At 39.0% G+C, this 21,266-nt stretch overlaps 1 protein-coding gene across 9 annotated transcripts in view; it reads right to left on the bottom strand.

Moving 5' to 3' along the window:
• Positions 1-21,266, bottom strand: part of SPATS2L (spermatogenesis associated serine rich 2 like) — a 171,939-nt gene that overhangs the window by 77,582 nt on the left and 73,091 nt on the right. For all 9 annotated transcript variants that reach the window (XM_007965779.3, XM_007965777.3, XM_038001792.2 and 6 more), the window contains one exon: positions 12,391-12,451. In XM_007965779.3, the coding sequence (XP_007963970.1) occupies positions 12,391-12,429 (39 nt within the window). In that variant the 5' untranslated portion in view covers positions 12,430-12,451. The remainder of the gene's footprint in view (positions 1-12,390; positions 12,452-21,266) is intronic.

Genomic DNA, 21,266 nt, shown 5'->3' with positions numbered 1-21,266 from the left:
AGAATTGAGAACCGTGAGTGAGAAATCATGAAAGTCATAGACAGGTAAGGGACACTGGATGAGACAAAGGAGAGAAGGTGGCACAGGACAGATCTCTTTTTAGGTATAACTGCTCACCTGTCAACTCATTTACCTGAGTGTACTAACTACACATCCCACACCTCTCCATTATTTATATAATATTATAATTTCAAAAATAGCAGTTCTAGTTTAGAACAGTTTTACTTTCTGTAAAGCAAAACTCTGCGAGCGAGCACTCTCTCTGTAAGAGGGTATCCCAAGTATCCACTGTTGCATAACAAGTGTCCAAAATTTTGTGGCTCAGAACAACAACCTATTTTTCACTATTTCTGTGGCTTAGGAATTAGGGAGGAATTTGGCGGAATAGTCTGCCTCGGGGTCTCTCATGGAGACGGATGGTGGGGGAGAGGGATGCTGGTACAGATGGGGTGTGTCTGAGCCTCTCTCTCTTTGTGCAGTCTCAAGGTTTCTCCAAGTGGTCTGTGTTGATGGGCTAGTCTGGGCTTCCTTGAAGCATGGTGGAACAGTCAGACTGTTTACATGGCAGACCAGAGAGCCACTGCAATATCCCACTTGGTGAAGAAGTAGCAGAATCACCTGGCTTTGGAAAAGTCTTTCCCTTCCTACTATACTGGTCAACCAGCTACAAAAGTCTGCCCGGTTTTAAGGGGAGAGGCAGGCTCCATCTTTTAATGCAGGAAGATACTATTGTTGTCTCTTTGAAAAACATGGTTGGCTTCAAATAGTTAAAGATAATAAAATCAACAACCCAGATTTCTTTCTACCAATTCTTCATCTGTACTTTGTCCAGTCACTGAACATTTGGAATAAAAGCAAATTTAGTTAACAGTTATAATAATACTAAATGAAAACCGATAGTTTATGTTAGATACAACTTCTTTAATTCCTAGAAATGAGCTGATGACTTACAGAGTAAGAGATATTCAAATGGACTTTTCTCCTATCTAAAGAAATAGTAAAATTGGAGACTGATTTGAGTAATAATAAAATTTCAGTCTCCCACACACAAAAAAGTAAAATTAAAATGAACTAAAGTTCTTAAATCTTTAAATTTAGTCCATGATCAACTTTTTATATCAGAATTTTGATTTTTAATCTGACACTGGGAAGTTTAAATATATACATATAACTATCAAATCATTGTTAGCAACAGTCTCTTTGATCTACATTTAAACAAGCAATGAGCTTAATACATATCTCATTTTGCCCATTTGGCTAGCATATATTCAGTATATACCTACATGTTTTCTATAATTGTTCTTGATTCTTCTCATATTTTCCCAGAACTACCAGTTAGACTTGCACATAATTTTAGGGTACACTGAGTCCTTGAGTCCACTGGAAGTCTGTTTTCAGCCAGCTGGTTATGCCTACATATTATTAGGATTTAGGTAAATATTCTGTCTGGCTACTATCACTCATGAATTCTATATTTGAATTTATTACTGAGGACAAAAAAATGTTATCTTCATTCAAGGCATTTTGTTTCTGGTATTTTAATCAGAGTAGAAACTAAGACACTTTAATTTTCTGCTTCTAACTTAGAATATTCAGTAAAATCTTTCTTCTCATTTTCTTTGCAATTTAAAGTCTCCACTGGGGGGCGGGGATGGGGGGGGGCAGAAATGGTAATTATTGACATTCACTCTCCCTGAGGGATTTTTTTTTTTTCCTGCTGATTCACAGAACTTTTCAGATAAAGAGTACCATAAAGGCATAAGTCACTATTACCCTTTAATCAATACCAGAATAAAGGAGTTAATTACCTTTTAGTCAATACCAGAATAAGGGAGTTGGGTTAATCTCTAAATTATATTAACCTTGGATATTTCTTCACTGTGGTGTGGAGGAAGCTGATGATTTAAACACCATGGAAACTAGAAGCACACACTCTGTTTCTTTGAGGGGAGTTTATTTGTTCACCTACATTTTTTATTTTAACAGGTTTGATCAATTAAAAAAGAGCATGATGATTTGAACACCAGTCAAAATTATCATCTGATTGGCCAGATCTTGTTTTCCCAATGATTTTATGAGTTTATTTGTTTGCTTTTCCTCTAAAGGCAGTAAAAAAGAATGAAAACCAGTCAGCATTTGCCAAATTCCTAAAATTACAATTTGAGCCACTAAAAAATTTAAAAACCACAATTGTCCATTGGAAGATGAGTGGATAAAGAAAATGTGGTATATATACACAGTGGAATATTATCTAGCCTTACAAAAGGAAACCCTGCAATGTGCGACAACACTGATGAATCTTGAGGATACTATGCTAAGTGGAATCAGCCTGGCACAGGGTAAATACTGCATGACTCCCTTCATATGAAGCATGTAAAATAGTCAAACTCATAGAAGCAGGGACTAGGATGGTGGTTTCCAGGGCCTGGAAGGAGGAGGAAACGGAGAATTGCTGTTCAATGGGTATAAGATTTCAGTTATGCAAGATGAGTAAGCTCTAGAGGCACTATGCCTATGGCTAACAATACTGTACTGGCATTTAAAAACACAATAAGAGGGTAAATTTCATGTTAAATGTGCTTAGCATAGTATTTTTAAAAAGAAAGAAAAACATTAAGTTATATAATTGATCCTAAATCATCATTTCAATATATTTTTGATAATTACCTTCAAGGATTGAGAAGCAGAGTTCCAAAGCATCCCTAAGACAAGAGGGCATCAGAAATGTTATGCCAGTGAACCATACATGGACTTTTACGATGGTTCAATCAGGCTTGTTTATTTTATAAGAAACTGACGTACTGAGAGGTTATGTGCTAAGTTCAACCTGAGGCAACCAGTTTGTATCAGGACTCAGGCTGGTGCCCATGCTCTCTGATCCGCAGCACAGTCTCCCTTTTGGTCTTTCACAGTGCCAGTGCGTAGGAGGTGGGAAAGACCACAGGTTCATCCAATGATAGAGTTGCCAAGGATTTTGGAGTTCATCTAGGTGAACTCCCATCGTTTAGCAGATTAAAACATGGAAGCCAAGAGAATAAATACAATGTATACACATTGTACACAAAGGACACAGGTTTTCAGTATAATGATGTTCCTTTGTTACTTTACATGTGGTTTGAAACAAAGTATACTTTTAATGGACAATAAGATTACTGAATCACTGTTTACCCTAGAAGTTGAGAAGACTCCCCATACTAGTGGCAGTATGACTTGGTTTGCTAAAGGATGGGAAATTCTAGAGTTTGCATTTTAATTTACTAATTACTTTACAATGATGGTTCTCAAACTTTTAATTTATCCTTTTCAATAAACATAAAAATGTCAAGCTTTTCTCATGTAACTGAATTCCAAAATAGGTATTCCAATTTCCTTTTTAAATATATATATATATATATATATATATATATATATATATATATATATATGTATTTGTTTTTTATATATATATATTTTGTTGTTGTTGTTACACTCGGGTATTGTGGCAGCTACAGAAATCAATACAGTTGACTGACAGCCTCTGCCACTCCTCTGGGTCCCCCAGTGCATTTACACCCCAGCCACACTCCCCCAAGAAGGCTGCTAGTTAACAGCTGAGGAGGCTGGGGACTAGTGAAAGCTCATTTCTGAACATTCCTCCAGTGGGCAACGTTGGCCTAAACACTCCTCATCAGCCTGCCGAAATTCAATACTGCATTGTAAGTTTGAGACGTTCTCTGCTCGATTTTCCTTTCTTCTCCCTCTTCTTTCAAGCTATCAGTTTTGTATGGAAGTCTAAAGCCTCTCCCTGCCTGCTCTGGCTGCCTACCCTCTTCCCCATCTCTTCTAATCCCATCTTATCTTGGAATCTGTCTCTTAGAGGACTCAAAAGAAAATGAATATTTTTTTTTTTCTAATTATACCTATTTTTTTCCCCCACTGACATTTTAATACTTTCCCTAGACCCAGGAAGCATGTCCCACTTCCTTCTTCCTCCCCGTAAGTTGAGAATTACCATTAGACAATAGTGACTAAATTATTTAACACTGATTAATTAGTCAATATTTGGGGGGCACAAAGTCTATGATATTATTATTATAGGAGCTATTAAGTACACAAATAAATCAAAAGTCCATCAGGAGCTTATAATCAAGTTAAGGAGCAATGACTTACAGAGAAAATGTGGTTTTAATAATAATACAAGCAATAACAATTTTAAGGTCTGAGTCTATGCATCTATCTGTCTGTCTACCTGTCTGTCTAATCTATCTGAACAGATTTCCAGTGTGCAAGGTTAGGAGAGAAGGAACTATTGTTACAGCATTCCAACATTGTCATTTTCTTCGCTGTAAAAACTGAATAATTTACTACAAAGGATCATGGAGAGAAATAACTAGAATGTTGGTAAAGTACCTATAAATCCCAAGGGATTGTGAACAGAGTTACTGTTTCCTGCTGCCAAAGGGTTTCATTTTTGACATGCTCTTGTATTCTTTAGCATTAACCATCTATCTTATATATACCTCTCAGCCACAGTGCACAGGGGCTACCAGGAAAGACTGCAAGGAGTGGGGGTGGGGAGGCAGGAGAAGCAGGAGAGAAACACTGTGAATTCCAATCATGTAGCCTGGAAAAAGCAATGCGATGCTAATCCTACAATAGTAAATTTCTTCTTATCCCCTGAAACTGATGCTGACATTTCCATTTATTCATTCAGTTCCTTTAGACTCCTTGTCTAATCTCTTCTAGTTGCCAAGCAACAGTAACAGCAGTTCTGTAAGTAAGCATTAGGCAACAACTATTGTCAATGTTTCTCCTTTCTGTGAACGGGAAATTTAATGACCCTTTCCTATGAGAAAATGATGACAAGAACCTGTTCCATGGTGAAATCTGAAAGCTGTGTGGCTTGTGTTCTTGTTTGAATCCAAGGGTTGGACTAAATTGACTTCAACACTCTTGCAAAATTTTCCCAAAAGCTTGCATGGTTTGCACTTTCAAAACAACTACTTAGCATTAAAACTTGTCGCAAATCCCATGAAGCGAGTTATCTATTAAATGGAGTTAATGTTTAAAAGATGCATAACGATGGGTTTCTTCTGTACCAAATGCTTGGATTTTTCTGACCACACTCCACCCCACATAAAGATCTGAACTATACTTCACTACTTTGTAAAATGCAAATCAAGAGTTACATGAAAAAAATAATAAAATAGTATATATTTATTCAAAAATAATTAAAAAAATTTTTTTAATAATAATTAAAACAGACACTAGGACACGCAGACATGAACACTTTCTATTCCCATTATCTGAAGAGATATTGAATATGTCACCTCTCTGGACAAGAGACTTTTCTCCTTTTTCCTATTCCTCCTTTTTTATTTTAATGATTCTATACAATTATTGTTTATAAACCAATTTAACTCTATAACTTTAACAGCTCTAAAAGCTATTGCCAGTGAGTGGTGCAGCTCAGCAATGGCATTATAGTCTGAGCTGTTCCCCATTTCTACATCATCATCATATTGTCTAGTCTTGCTTACTTTTTGTAGGCTCAGCAATAGCTATAAAAGTTTGAAAAAGTCAAGTCCACTTTTATGTTCTTTCTTTTTACTTTTTCTTTCTAATCTTGGTTCTATGGGAATTTATATTTTGAGTTTCAAACTTTTTTTCTTTTTTTTTTTTTTTAAGACCGAGTCTCACTCTGTCGCCCAGGCTGGAGTGAAGTGGCGTGCTCTCGGCTCACTGCAACCTCTGCCCCCTGGGTTCGAGTGATTCTCCTGCCTCAGCCTCCTGAGGAGTTGGGATTACAGGTGCCCACCACTACACCCAGCTAATTTTTGTATTTTTAGTAGAGACAGGGTTTCGCCATGTTGGCCAGGCTAGTCTCGATCTCCTGACCTCAGGTGATCCGCCTGCCTCAGCCTCCCAAAGTGCAGGTGTGAGCCACCGTGCCTGGCCTCAAACAAAAATGTTTGAGATGTAGAGCTCCTTTTCCATTTTCTAATTGTGAAATAAACAGATAAGCTCCCCCAGATGCTTTCTAGTTTATATTGTTAAGAGCTCATAAAGCAGCTCTACATTTATTACTGTACTTGATGACTTTGTGAGGCAGATTTTATTTTCATGTCCAATTTACAGATTAGGAAATTGAGGCCCAGAAAAGTTAAGTGGCTTATTTCAGGACGCTCAACTAATAATCTCTGACTTCTGTCTCCAAACTCCACACTCTTTCCACAGCCTTACCTTGTTGGATGTCACCTCCCAAGTGTACTGCGTCTTCCAGTGTGGCTTGGGGACCACTCATTGGAATTAGTTATCAGTGCATAATTGGACACTTTGCAATTATTAACCCCATTCGCAAGGAACTTCTTTACTTTCCATCATCAAGTTTCACTGCTGAATTGTATTCTATTTAAACTGATTTATGAGAATGCATTAAAAATATCTGACTAAAATTTCTATTTTGTCTATACCAGTTCTAATAATCCTTTCTTATTCAGTTAAAATTACATTTAAACATTTGTAAATCTAATTTACCTTGGTACCCACATATTTTACACAGAAATAATCTAACGGTGACTATTAAGCCCTACATTGAAATCATCTATAAATTTCTAGTGTTCAATTTCTTTAAAAATACATTATTTGGAAAAGAAGCTATTAAAAATGAATATGCCCTATATATAAGATCAGATTAGCCCAAAGATTTTGTTCTGATATCTCACCTTCTCAAAGTGACATTTGGGGAATTTTTTTCTCTCTTTACTTTTTTATTTCGTGCAGCGGGATATGACCGGTTACTCAGCAAAGGACCTCATTTGGTATTGTGAAGCCTACCTGAGACCACCTGTATGATTATGTAAACATACAACTTTTCTGAAGAACCACAGGTAGTCAACATAAGTAACCCAAGTTTCTGTTTTTAGAAGAAATTTAAAACATGCTTTATTTAATAGCAAAAAGAGTACTAAAATGAGATGACATTTCCATTAACCTACATTTCATTTTTCAAGAAGACTTGAGATTTTGCAAAACATCGTAAATGGGAAATGAAGTCTCTAAAGAACTTAACAATTCAAGCAGGCATGTTCATTCATTCATTATTCATTCACTTATCTAACTCTATCTGGGGGGTCAATTATGTATCAAACCCAAGAATAAGTAATAGTAAGAACCATTCACCGCCTCCAAGAAGCACATAGTCTCACACAGTGAGACGGAGCCACAGCCGACAATTACACTCCCTGGAATAACAGCTGCAGTGGAGAACGCAGAGAACCCCACAGAAGTACAAGGTGAATGACAGAAGAAGGGTGAATCATTCAGGCAGGGCAGGAGAAAGGAGAGAGCTGAGTCCCTGAGGAGGACATCCCAGACAGAGGAAATAGCCTTTGCAAAGGATGCAGACATATTTAAGGTCAGGGTGGCGACTGAGAGATGCATGGAGATGTGGCAGTGGATAAAGGTGTAAAAGGTGGATGGGGTCCACTCATGCAGGGGATGTATGTAATGCTCAAGAGACCAGACTCTGATTGCAACCATATTTTCAATTTAATTCCTTATTGCTATAATCCCACAAGATAGAGATATTTTTAAATGAAACAGTTAAAATGATTGTCAATTTTAACTTTCAGTTGTCTTGAATATTAAACCTGAAATTATTAGCCACCTGCTCCTTTGGACTAAAAGCTGCATGAGGGCAGGAATCATTTCCTCACCAAAGCACCTACTCGAATTTATCCAATAGAGGACCCACTAGAGACAACTGATGAACTCATTTGATTCCAACACTTCTTATGAAGTAATTAATTTCTCACAGTGCTTGACTAGATACTGCATCAACGGCACTACATAGATGTTGTATCTGAGCTCTACAATCTTGTACTCTAAGACATAACAGTTGTTATTATTAATTTTCATAATTAAAATGTCATTGCTCTGTGCGACAGATTGAGAAACAAACTAATCATAAAAAGGCCATGAAAGCTAATAACTAAAGACAGTAAGTATACTAAAATAAATCAATGTAAAATTATAAACCATCAGAATTTTCAGTTGTTTATTATGGTTTATTTTACTGAGTTGAGAAATCGATTAACCTTTTGACATGGGAAGATGGAATTCACTAAATAAGTTACAGAAGCACTACTTCCATTTTCATCACCCTCTTTCAAAATAGTGCCAACACTTTGATAAGTTATGGAAATGCAGTGGGAAAACACTACTGTTAACTGTCACGTGGACATCTGACACTGCTCATGAGGAGTGGAATGACTGGCTCTTAAGCCTATGCATGGAGCATTCACACTGAACCTCCATGATCTGTGTGCTGACAGATCAGCCTATTTTCCCTCATTGGCATGATGCCACCTCTGTTTTGAATAAGACATTCTAACGCTCTAATGTTGGCTGCTGAGCCTACCATATTGGTCTGTCCACCAGCCATGCTTTGCAGGGATCAATTGCTATGAGTCTGATTCTTCAACGTGCTTTTCCTTTCCATGGTCCAACTCTAGGAGCTGTTCTATCTCAGCAGATATTAGGAAAGGGGCTGCCGATCCTTGGTCAGCACCATGGCGCCCAACCCAGCTTCTCAAATTGGGGAATACATATTCTCACTTGAATATATGACTGTGAGTTCAGACATTATATGAAGAAGCCACGATATAAAAGGGATATCTTACTGCTATTTTTTACTCAATGGCCAATAAGTTTGTAAAGATACAGGAAAAAACAAACTGAGCTTCTCCTACTATACTCTCACAATGCAGAATACTTCTGGGGACCTCTGGTCACCCATATGTGTGGGGGACTTCTCTCCACCAAGCAATCCTTCAGCAGTGGATTCTTCAGCAGACATCAGCTGGGTGTTCTCCCACTTAGTTCTCCTAGTGTTAATTCTGACACTGTCTACCTGGAGATAGCATCAGATTCCACAGATTGAGAGCTCAGTTCCACAAGACCACCCCCCACTTCAGATTCCAGCACAAGTACAGTTGGCCCTCCATGTCCACAGGCTCCATATCTGTGGATTCAACCAATCACAGAACAAAAATATTTTGGGAAAAAAAAACAGTAAAGAATATCAGGAGTGTACTGAGTACCTATGGCTTTTGGAATCATAAAATCAAAATATCTTAAGTCAAACCACCATAAATCAGGGACTGTCTATAATTTGCTAGAGTGGCTCACAGAACTTAGGGAACACATTTACTGGTTTATTACAAAGGATATTATTAAGGTTACTGATGAACATGAGATAGAAGAGATGCACAGGGCAAGGTATGTGGGAAGGGGTTCAAAGCTAACATGCCCTCTCTGGGTTCACCACGCCAAACCTCCAAGTATTTAGCTCAGCCCTTTTGGGTTTTTATGGAGGCTTCGTTACATAGGCATGACTGCTTACATCATTGGCCACCAGTGATCAACTTAACCTTCAGCTTCTCTCCCCTCCTGCCAGTTTGGTGGAGGGAAAATTCCAACCCTCTAATCACCCGGTTGGTTCCCTGGGCAATCAGCCCCCATTGGACGATATCCAAGAGCCCTCAGCCAAAGATCAGCTCATTAGCATACAAAAAGACATTTATCATTTTGAAGATACCAAAGATTTTAGGAATGGTATATATATTTCATAATAAGTATCACAAAGTTACAATGATTTTATACTGAAATAATGTGTGGAATATATTATTAAATACAATGGATAAAAATTTTGCATCAATTTTTAAGACAACATGTAATAATACTCCAAGGAAATTGTGTGTTGTCAGAAGTTAGTTTTGACCATGTGCCCAGAGACTTGGGGTAACACATTAGTCCTTCTGTGTCTTGGGGGCATTTTGATGGAAAACCCTGAGAAGCAGTAATATGTGGAAAGGGTACAGGCTTTAGAACCAGACACAGCTGAGTTTGAATCCTTGTTCCTCCACATTTCTTGAGAGTTTGACTTTGACCAAGACAAGTCTGACCTCAAGCCTCAGTGTCCTCATCAAACAGAAAGGTTATTTAATATGAAGATTTATAAAATATGTAGCACAGTCACTGATGGAGCCAGGTGAGATTTTTAGAAGATGTAAGATCAAGTCATACTCCAGCTTAAAACCTTCCAGCAGTTTCTTTCTGCTCTCTGAATAATGCCCTACATGGAGGTATCAAGGTTCCAAACCTTTCAGGACATGGACCTCCTTTGGCAGTCTGGTGAAGACTATGGGGTCTTTCTCAAAACAACATTTTAAAATTCATGAAATAAACTGCATGTGATTACAAAGGAAACTACTTACATTGAAATATACTTAGAATATTCATAAAAACAAACATGCTACAGTAATATATGTACTTCTCTATTAACACATCAAATAACATCATATAGTAACAGGGTTCTATAACTACAGTAAGTTTGAAGTAGTGATGAACAAACAACATTTCAGGATATCTGCAACAAATATAATTGAATATGAAAATGTCTGTGATTTTTAATTGTGAAAATCACAGGCACTGCTGCTCTACTGTGGGTTTTTTGTTTGTTTCTTTGTTTTTTGAGACAAAATCTTGCTCTGTTACCCAGTCTGGAGTGCAGTGGCGCGATCTTGGCTCACCGCAACCTCCGCCTCCAGGGTATAAGTGATTCCCCTGCCTCAGCCTCCTGAGTAACTGAGATTACATGTGCCTGGCACCACACCAAGATAATTTTGTATTTTTAATAGAGACAGTGTTTCTCCAGGTTGGTCAGGCTGTCTTGAACTCCAACTTCAGGTGATCCACCCGCCTCAGCCTCCCAAAGTGCTGGGATTATAGGTGTGAGCCACCACACCCAGCCCTACTCTGTTTTTTTTTTTTTCCTTTGCCTACATTCATGACTGGAGGAACTAGTAAATTTCATTTAGCTATTAGTGAAGATAAAAATGTATTTGTTCTCATCTACATTCATGGACCCATGGATTGTAACCACGATCCCTTGGAGATCCACGGACCTGGACAGAGAGCCGGCATTCTAAGCGGTATTCTTTGACTTCATCTCCCATCATCAATCACCTTTGTCTGCCACACTTGGACCACACTGACCACTTGGCTCGTCAAACACATTCAACTTAGTCCACCTTAGGCATCTGCTTTGCTTTTCTCTCTGTCTGGAATTCTCTGTCCTCACATCTTTGCATGGTTGTTTCTTTCCCCATCTTTATCTCAATCAAATGTCACCTCCTCCAAAGGGCTTCCCTGACCACCCCACATAAGCAGCCACTTCCCCTTGCCTCCCCCTTCATCACACCACCCTGCTGTTTTCTCCATAGTCGTTATCACTGCCTGAAACAATTGTGTTCATTTAGATATTCTTGTGTTTATTCTCTGCTTCCCTGCCCTAAAATATGAGCTCCATGGGAGCAGGAACTTCATCCACATGTTTAGCGCCATACCCCTGGCATCTAGAGTGGTGTTTGGGTCTATTACCCCGTTGCTAAGTGAAAGAAAAATAGTAAGAGCTTCACAAATGTCACTTCTCTCATCCTTCACTCTGCATTTTTGGTATGGTGAGGATACAAAGAGACGAAAAACAAACCCCTGCCCTCACATTGTTTACAGTCCAGAGAAGGCTGTGGGGTGATGCTGTGGAAAGTGCACCAGCACTGTGGTGGCTTGGGCTCCTGTCTAGGCTCTCCCACATGCCTGTAAAACCACTGGCAAACCAGTGTTAGGGCCTCAGTTCCATGGTGTCAGACAAATGGGTTGGACAAATTTATCTTCATGGTCTACAGTTTATGATCCTTAAGAGCTAACAGTGCAAGGCAGCCTATGTGGCAAGTGAGGGATTCTGACCCTCAGTGGAGGACGCAGCATAGACTTGGAAAGAGCTCTGAAGTGGAATCAGTCTCCAACAAATCATGAGAAGTGGGGATTTTCAGAGTCATGAACTCTCAGCATTGAAAGAAACGTCAAAGGCTGCCCAGCATGACCACCAGGTGATACACTGGATGTCTCTCTGAGTCCCTTTCTGAAGAGATAATATAATACCCTTGCTCTTAGGTGTAACCCAGCGTGGGGGTGAAGAGTATGAACTGTGGAACGGCATGCTGCCTGGGTTCAAATCCCAGTTCTGCTGTTTACCAGCTACGTGAACTTAGCCAAATTACTTCTCTGTTTTTCAACTTCCACCTCTGTAAAATGGAAATAACAACAGTATCTTCTTTATGGGATTATGGTCAAGAGTAAATGAAAAAGTGAGCGTCATATTCTTAACATGCTTTCAGTAGACATTACTTATGATTCTTTCTGCTCAACAGTTCACTGGTGTGGCAAACTTACTACATATCCCCCAAAACTATTTTCCTTTTCTCCATTGTAACTGAGTTTTTACCTGCTAGGGACTGTATTACCCAGTTTGGAGTTTCTGTGAGCCAATATATAACTTGATCTTACCTTTTCCTTGACATTCACATGAGTATTGAGTTCAGCCATCTTGCTTCTAGTGGAATAGGCCCTATAAAGAAGGAAAAAAGATTAAGTTTTAAAATTGATTTCTCAATGTGTTATTTTTTTACTCTCTTCCAACATAGTAAACAACTTCATTCAGTCATAATCATAAATATCATTTTAGAATGTAAAAATACTTTCAGGCTAGGCATCTGACTTAGATATGTTCTAAAAGCATGTTACAATAACTTTAGAAGACAAAGTAAAATCTTTTATTCATACTGTATTGACATGAAAAATGACAAAGACAGATGGGAATTTATCTAAATTGTGTTTCTTCCTATTATGTAGAAGAAAGGTGGTCAAAAATAGAGAGAAGGGAAATTGTACCTATTTTAACTAAGTATTGTCATCACAGTCCTCACTGTCTCAAAGCTTTTATCAGCTCCTAGGTAATCTAACAAACATTTATTGAATATATCTCTCCTATATGTACATAACAATACCAAGCACTGCAGGAAGAAACAGGAGGAAACTACTCCAGGTTTAAACATAAGAATCCACCCCCCAACTTCTTTTCTTGTCTTTTTTTTCCTCAACTTTTCTCTCTATCTGGAATGCTCTAATTTCAGATCTTTGCAGGGTTGTTCCTTTCCTGTAGTCTTTTTTTGGGGGCCGGCCTCAAAACCTTTTTTTTGAGCTTGTCTCAAAACAAATCTAAAGGAAAACCTACCTGTTGCCAGACTGGAATGCAGTGGCATGATCGCAGTTCACTACAGCCTCGATCTCCTCAACTCAAGCGATCCTGCCACCTCAGCCTCCCAAGTAGGTGGAGCTGCAGGTATGCACCACTGCCCTCAGCTAATTTTTGTATTTTTTGTAGAGACAAGGGTCTCACTTTGTTGCCCAGGCTGGTCTCAAACTTCTGGGCTCAAGTGATCCTCCCCCTTCGGCCTTCCAAAGCACTGGGATTATAGGTGTGAGTCACTGTGCCTGTCCTCTGCAGTCTTCATCTTAGCTCGAGTATCACCTCCTCCAAGAGGGCTTCACTGACCACCATATCTAAAGCTGCCACCTCTCCTGCCTTACTCTCCAACAAAATATAACCATTTTAAATTTGTTTTTTCACTTACCAACATATCATGAGCAACATTCCAGATCAATACATATGTATCTTCACCATAATTTTTATTGTCCACAATTTCTTAATCTCCATTTTCAAATGGACCCTTAAAACTTCCCACAATCCTTCTGTTTCTTCAAAATCTTCAGGGTTTCTGCCTTTGGTGTCCAATCTCCTTTGTAAAGTGCCCCCCTCTGAGAAGATCTGTGTTCCCAAAATCAGGCTGTTGTGTTTTCTTTTCCCTAATCTGGTCAAAATCTTTCACCATTATAATGGAAGACAGATCTTAAGACTTTAATGGATTCAATCTTTTTGAAATAGAGAATAAATGACTTAAATGCACAAACAGATTGGTTCAGAAATTAGCAGCCAGTCAGGCCAAGATATCAACATATACCACCTATTTGCATGTTGAATGGTTTTTGTCAATCAAGAACCACTGAAACACTTTCTTATATTCTTTTGCTTTTGTTATAAAGAGTGTCCCCACCTCCAGAGTAGACACATGCTAGGAATAGCTTGCAAAAATTCTCTGATTCTTCCCCACTATTTTATTTCACACCTACATCTTAAATAGAGCATTAATTCAGATCCATTATCTTTTGCTGATTTTAGGATGAAAGCTTGGTAATATGCAATGTTAACTCTATTACTATTCAAATTATTCTCAACTAGGAATCCAGAGAGACAAATTATCAAATACTAGAAACACTGCCACTGACACAAGCATTTGGACATGCTAGCAGGAGAGACCCTGCATACTTGCTTCCAGTAAAGCAGCACTTTCCCAAATGCTCCACAAAAGTGCCCAGTCTATTGAAACACCCTACAAATGATAAGTTCTATATCCCTTGACTTGGCATATAGGAGAATCAGTTGGTGCAAAAGTAATTGTGATTTTTGCCATTGAAAGTAATGGCTAACGCATCACCAAGACAGTCCTAGGCCAAAAGAACAAAGCTGGAGGCATCATGCTACCTGACTTCAAACTATACTACAAGGCTACAGTAACCAAAACAGCATGGTACTGGTACCAAAACAGAGATACAGACCAATGGAACAGAACAGAGCCCTCAGAAATAATACCACACATCTACAGCCATCTGATCTTTGACAAACCTGAGAAAAACAAGAAATGGGGAAAGGATTCCCTATTTAATAAATGATGCTGGGAAAACTGGCTAGCCACAAGTAGAGAGCTGAAACTGGATCCCTTCCTTACACCTTATACAAAAATTAATTCAAGATGGAAGACAGACTTAAATGTGAGACCTAAAACCATAAAAACCCTAGAAGAAAACCTAGGCAATACCATTCAGGACATAGGCATGGGCAAGGACGTCATGTCTAAAACACAAAAAGCAATGGCAACAAAAGCCAAAATTGACAAATGAGATCTAATTAAACTAAAGAGCTTCTGCACAGCAAAAGAAACTGCCATCAGAGTGAGCAGACAACCTACAGAATGGGAGAAAATTTTTGGAATCTACCCATCTGACAAAGGGCTAATATCCAGAACCTACAAAGAACTCAAACAAATTTACAAGAAAAAAACAAATGACCCCATCAAAAAGTAGGCAAAGGATATAAACAGACACTTCTCAAAAGAAGGTATTTATACAGCCAACAGATACATGAAAAAACGCTCATCACCACTAGCCATCAGAAAAATGCAAATCAAAACCACAATGAGATATCATCTCACACCAGTTAGAATGGCCATCATTAAAAAGTCAGGAAACAACAGGTGCTGGAGAGGATGTGGAGAAAGAGGAACACTTTGACACTGTTGGTGGGACTGTAAACTAGTTCAACCATTGTGGAAGACAGTGTGGCGATTCCTCAGGGATCTAGAACTAGAAATACCATTTGACCCAGCCATGCTATTACTGGGTATATACCCAAAGGATTATAAATCATGCTGCTATAAAGACACATGCACACGTATGTTTATTGCGGCACTATTCACAATAGCAAAGACTTGGAACCAACCCAAATGTCTGTCAATGACAGACTGGATTAAGAAAATGTGGTACATATACACCATGGAATACTATGCAGTCATAAAAAAGGATGAGTTCATGTCCTCTGTAGGGACATGGATGCAGCTGGAAACCATCACTCTCAGCAAACTATCACAAGAACAGAAAACCAAACACCGCATGTTCTCACTCATAGGTGGGAAATGAACAATGAGAACACTTGGACACAGGAAGGGGAACATCACACACTGGGGCCTGTTGTGGGGTGGGTGGAGCAGAGAGGGATAGCATTAGGAGATATACCTAATGTAAATGATGAGTTAATGGGTGCAGCACACCAACATGACACATGCATACATATGTAACAAACCTGCACGTTGTGCACATGTACCCTAGAACTTAAAGTGTAATAAAACAGAAAAAGAAAAAAAGAAAACAAAGAAACAAACAAAAAAAGAAGTCATTTTGTGATATCTGAAGACTTCCTATTTCCTTTACGTATTTGGGTTTTTGTCCATAATAAAAACTATAGTATGAAAAAAAAAAAAAAAGTAATGGCTAAGGTCACAAATACTTTTGCACCAACCTAATAGTTGGCAAATAACACTTGAATTTTATTTTCACTTATTCCTGCCCCTGAAAGTTACTCACTTGTAAATAAAGGATTCTTTTCTGATTATTTCTAATAGTGAACATGAATGATGTGTGAAGTACAAGAACAAATAATTAGGTGCTTCTGTTTACAAGCCATGGATGGAAAGTGAAGCCTTTCGTTGGTCATTACAAGCCTGCAAGATGGTCTGCAATCATTATATTGGAAGACTTCTGGATGGCTGACTTTCTTATTCAAATGAAAGTTTTGGTATTATGTAAACATACAGTGTATATATATGAATTTTTCAGTGTGTGATAGTATAAGAATGTGTATATGGGGGGGTGGACGGGGGGAGGGGAGAGAGAGGTATACCTAAGAACTCTGAAGAACTGAATGGTGACAGCTGAATTTGGTGCCATTAAGAATGAATCTGTGAGCCACGATGCCTTTCAATAGACCAGATCAGCTGATTCTTCTGGACACATCTAATTTTGCCATTACAGATATGTGAAATCTAATAGAAGCTTTTGCTTTGTTTTGCATTTGGGCTTTGATGTCTAGGGTTTGGATATGCAGCATTTTCTTTTTTTTTTTTTTTTTTTTTTTTTTTTTAGGCGGAGTCTCGCTCTGTCGCCCAGGCTGGAGTGCAGTGGCCAGATCTCGGCTCACTGCAAGCTCCGCCTCCCGGATTTAGGCCATTCTCCTGCCTCAGCCTCCCAAGTAGCTGGGACTACAGGCGCCCACCACCTCGCCCGGCTAGTTTTTTTGTATTTTTTAGTAGAGACGGGGTTTCACCGTGTTAGCCAGGATGGTCTCGATCTCCTGACCTCGTGATCCGCCCGTCTCGGCCTCCCAAAGTGCTGGGATTACAGGCTCGAGCCACCGCGCCCGGCCGGATATGCAGCATTTTCTAAAGCTGAAATGTTATAATCCGCAGGGGAATCAGGGAGGAATTCCATCGAAGACAGAAAATTCATGAGATCTGAAGACATAGTGACAATGGATTGTAAGCTATATTCATAAGAAAACATACACGCACACACACTCACAACTTCCTTGGCAATTCTTTTTCTCTTTGACCTCAAAGTCTAACTCAAGGAAGACTCCTCTTTGAGACTGATGCTAGTAAGATTAATTACAATTTTATTCAAATCATAATTTTATTTTTTTGTGGAAGGAAAATGCTGGCCGTGAGGGTAGAATGGGGCTATTTTAAGTTTTTCAGATGGGAAGATAAGATAAAAATAATTATAGGGACCCATTTCTTGTCCAGTTTACTCTCAATTATTTTTCCCATATGGAAGGCTGCTTCTACAGACTCTACCTTCCAGGTGGGTTCCAATACGCTCTCCACATCACAGTAAAATAAAATCTTACTATTTCTAATATCACAGCTTTCTGCTAGCTGGTGCATAACAAGAGGCAATGGGAAACTAGTTAAAAGGTTTTAATCTAAACAGACCATAAATTTGGTTTGCCTTAAAGAATTATAAGTTTAAGTGACCAGATAGTCACGTTGGGTTCTACTGCTAAGCACAAACACTAGGGAAACTGTGGGAGAGGCAAGGTTATTCTCAGTGTGTCCTGAAGGTCCTTGTTGAGTGTCTGCACCCTCCCATTGGCACTAGTCCCTCCAGAATGTCCGGAAGCCCACCTTGCCTCTGTATAACATCATGTGCTCATTACCTTTACTGAGCTGACCTTCCCTGCCATGAAAATGAAACTGGGCTGTGTCCCTATTTTGAGATTCTCTTTTCTGCTATGAACTATATCTGCCCAGTCAGCTCAATTTCATCTTAGTCAAGGAACTTTTCAATATATTTTCACCTCATTTCACATGACAGGCCCAGAGTTTAGCAACATGAAGCCTCAGTCCTCCAAGGTGCAGACATCTAGGTAAGCCCAAGAAGCCTCTAATGCTGTGATTTTTAGGACCTACAGTGAGTAACAGGTGTCTGGGCACAACAGACCTTCTCCCTAACATCTTGGTCATCATGCTTGGTAGTGTATCACTGCCAAACATGACCGAATACTCATACCTTAACATGCATCGACCACAAGAGCTTTTAAATCTATAAGAAAGGTACAGGGATCTTTGACTTCTTGAGAAGAACCTGGTTTCTCCTCGTTATTATCATTTGAAATTGTTATTGGAACAGACCAATTACTGAGGGCTATTCAAGTCCATGGATACATGTTCTGTACATACCAATGAATCAATACAAAATTAAGATACTCAGAAATATAAGTCCTGATATTGGTGCAACATTTCAACAACTTAGACATTTTTTAAAACTTTTTTCCCTAAAATTGCAATTTAGATTTCAGGAATACCATTACAAACATATATAGATACAATCATCTAATTTTTACGTATGTCTTAAAGAAAAATAGGAATCAAGGAAATTGTTAAAACTTATTAGGGAAACATATTAGTCATAAAGAAAAGATTTTCACCATTTTAATACATCATCTGTATATACTTTTCTAGGATAAAATGTATGAACCACAAATATGGTTACCACCAATCACTTCAAACACAAAAGTATATTGAACTGATCACTGAGCAAAAATCTTACAGAATATGCATTAACAGTAGCCAGAAAATCTATTAGCTTAGAACAAAGATAAACATTTTTTTATGAAAAATAAACCCAAATAATAGAAATTCTGGCAAATATGTTTGTCTCAGTATTTCCAACTGATACAATTTAACAAAGTTTAATACGTATGACCGTCTGTAAAGTTTTAAAAATACTTATTTATGTTTCTAATGCAATCACATAAAACATGGAAAGTTCTATCAACGTCCTGAGCTATCAAATCGCTTTCTGACTTGCTTGTCTCCTTTCTCCCTCCTGTTTGATTGTATAGGCAGTAAAAAAGTTTCACTTTTGTTTCTCTGAAACCCATTAATGCTCTTAGGTTTACTTTCCTGTTCTCGGGTATTACATCACTTTCCTTGAACTGGATTTAAGAAACCATAGGAAATACATAAGAAAACATTTTAAGTAATGATTTTAACAAAATTTTCAAGGTTATTAACGCAAAATTTCCCATGAGTTATAAAAACATAATAATCGTACTGCATATTTGGGGCCGTTAATAGGGTATTTCATAAATTATCATAATGTAAGCTGGAGTGGGTAAATGCCAAATGTCATAACATATCGCTTAGAGAGGGAAAATGATCAAGTTGGTAGAGATTGGAGCAAGTTGAGTTTCCAGCTAATCAAAAGATTTAACCAGGGAGCTCTGAAAAAGTGAGATTTCTGGGCCCCAAGGTCAGTTGGTGTGGGGAAGTTGTGATGAAAAACAGCTACTCCCAGGGCATTTTCATGCAAAGCCAGATTTGAATGTGGCTAGTCTAAAGTGAAATGTGCTGGAAGGGTTTAATAGAGGCCGAATTTCAAAGACTGAGTACTAAAAAAGGAATATAAGCCGTCTCATTAATACTTTTTATATTGATTATATGTTGAAATGGTAGTATTTGATAGATTGGATTAAACAAAATACAATATTAAAATTAATTTCATCCACTTCTTTTCACTTTTTCAATGTGACTGCTAGAAAATGTACGATTGCATGTGTGGCTTACGTTATATTTCTATTGGAAAGTACTGTCCCAGAGCAGAGGTTCTTAAAGTGTGGTTCCCAGATGAGTAGCATCAGCATCACCTGGGAACTTGTTAAAGATGCAAATACTCTGCTCCCCACCAGACAGAAAGAGAAGCTCTGGAGGGCAGGGGCAGCACAGCAATCAGTGCTTAACAAGCCATGCACTAGCAAAACCGTGAGAACCACTAGTGTCTCCATCCTGGAACATAAAGAAAGAGCCTCTTCCTTAATCCCAAATATTACACACAAGAAACAAATTCTCATGGAAGCCTAGAGAGATAAGGAGAAGACAAGTTTCCTCCAAATTATGTTGTTAAGGAATAATCTTTTCACAAATACATTATTAATAATAATTAGCACACTTCTGGAGAACTTATAACGTACCAGACACCCTGCTAAGTGCTTGCCATACATTTTTTTTCATTTTACCATCACAACTCTACAAATAGAAATTAAGATTATCCCCATATTTGCCGGGCGCGGTGGCTCACGCCTGTAATCCCAGCACTTTGGGAGGCTGAGGCGGGCGGATCACCTGAGGTCAGGAGTTCGAGACCAGACTGGCCAACATGGTGAAACCCCATCTCTACTTAAAATACAAAAAATTAGCTGTGTGTGGTGGTACACACCTGTAATCCCAGCTACTCAGGAGGCCGAGGCAGGAGAATTGCTTGAACCCAGGAGGGGGAGGTTGCAGTGAGCCAAGATCGCGCCACTGCACTCCAGATGGGGGGACACGAGAGAGACTTCGTCTCAAAAAAAAAAAAAAAAAAAAAGATTATCCCTATTTTTACATACGTGGAAACTGAAGCACTTTTAAAGAGATCTAGTAACTGCTCAAGGTCCCATAGTAAGTGGCAGGGCCAGGACTCAAACCTAAGGCAGTCCAACTCAGCAAGCCCATGGCCATTGGGCTAACACACCTCAAAACCATCATAAATGAGTCACGAGGCTCATTGTCTATGAAATACAGTAAGAACTCCGCCAGGGGAATAAAACTGTTCTCCGGGACCTGCCTTCTCAGGCCAGACAGGCCCACGATAATGCCTTGTGCATGTGCAGGACGCACAAACTGCAGTGTGAAATCACTCCACTCACACAGGAATGGGCATAAATTAACTTGTTTTAAAGAAATGGCTATTTTTGGCTGGGCGCGATGGCTCACTCCTGTAATCCCAGCACTCTGGGAGGCTGAGGTGGGTGGATCACCTGAGGTCACGAGTTCGAGACCAGCCTGACCAGTATGACAAAACCTCGTCTCTCCTAAAAATACAAAAATTAGCTGGGCGTGATGGCGTGTGCTTGTAGTTCCAGGTACTTCGGGGGTAAGGTTGGTGGGGGGACGGGCTGAGACAGGAGAATTGCTTGAACCTGGGAGGTGGGGCGGAAGTTGCAGTGAGCTGAGATCACGTCACTGCACTCCAGTCTGGGCGACAGAGTGAGACTCCATTCACCACAACACCTCCACCAGAAAAAGGCTGTTTTCCTGCAGCTTCCTAACTCAGGTGAAGTTGCAGTTAGTGGGCCCTCAGCCAACAAATTGTTTCTTGTGAGCTATGATGCT

This window comes from Chlorocebus sabaeus, chromosome 10 (assembly GCF_047675955.1).
Source record: "Chlorocebus sabaeus isolate Y175 chromosome 10, mChlSab1.0.hap1, whole genome shotgun sequence".
Lineage (NCBI taxonomy): Eukaryota > Metazoa > Chordata > Mammalia > Primates > Cercopithecidae > Chlorocebus > Chlorocebus sabaeus.
The sequence above is the reverse complement of the archived record's forward strand: the minus strand, read 5'-3'. Positions and strand labels throughout refer to the sequence as shown.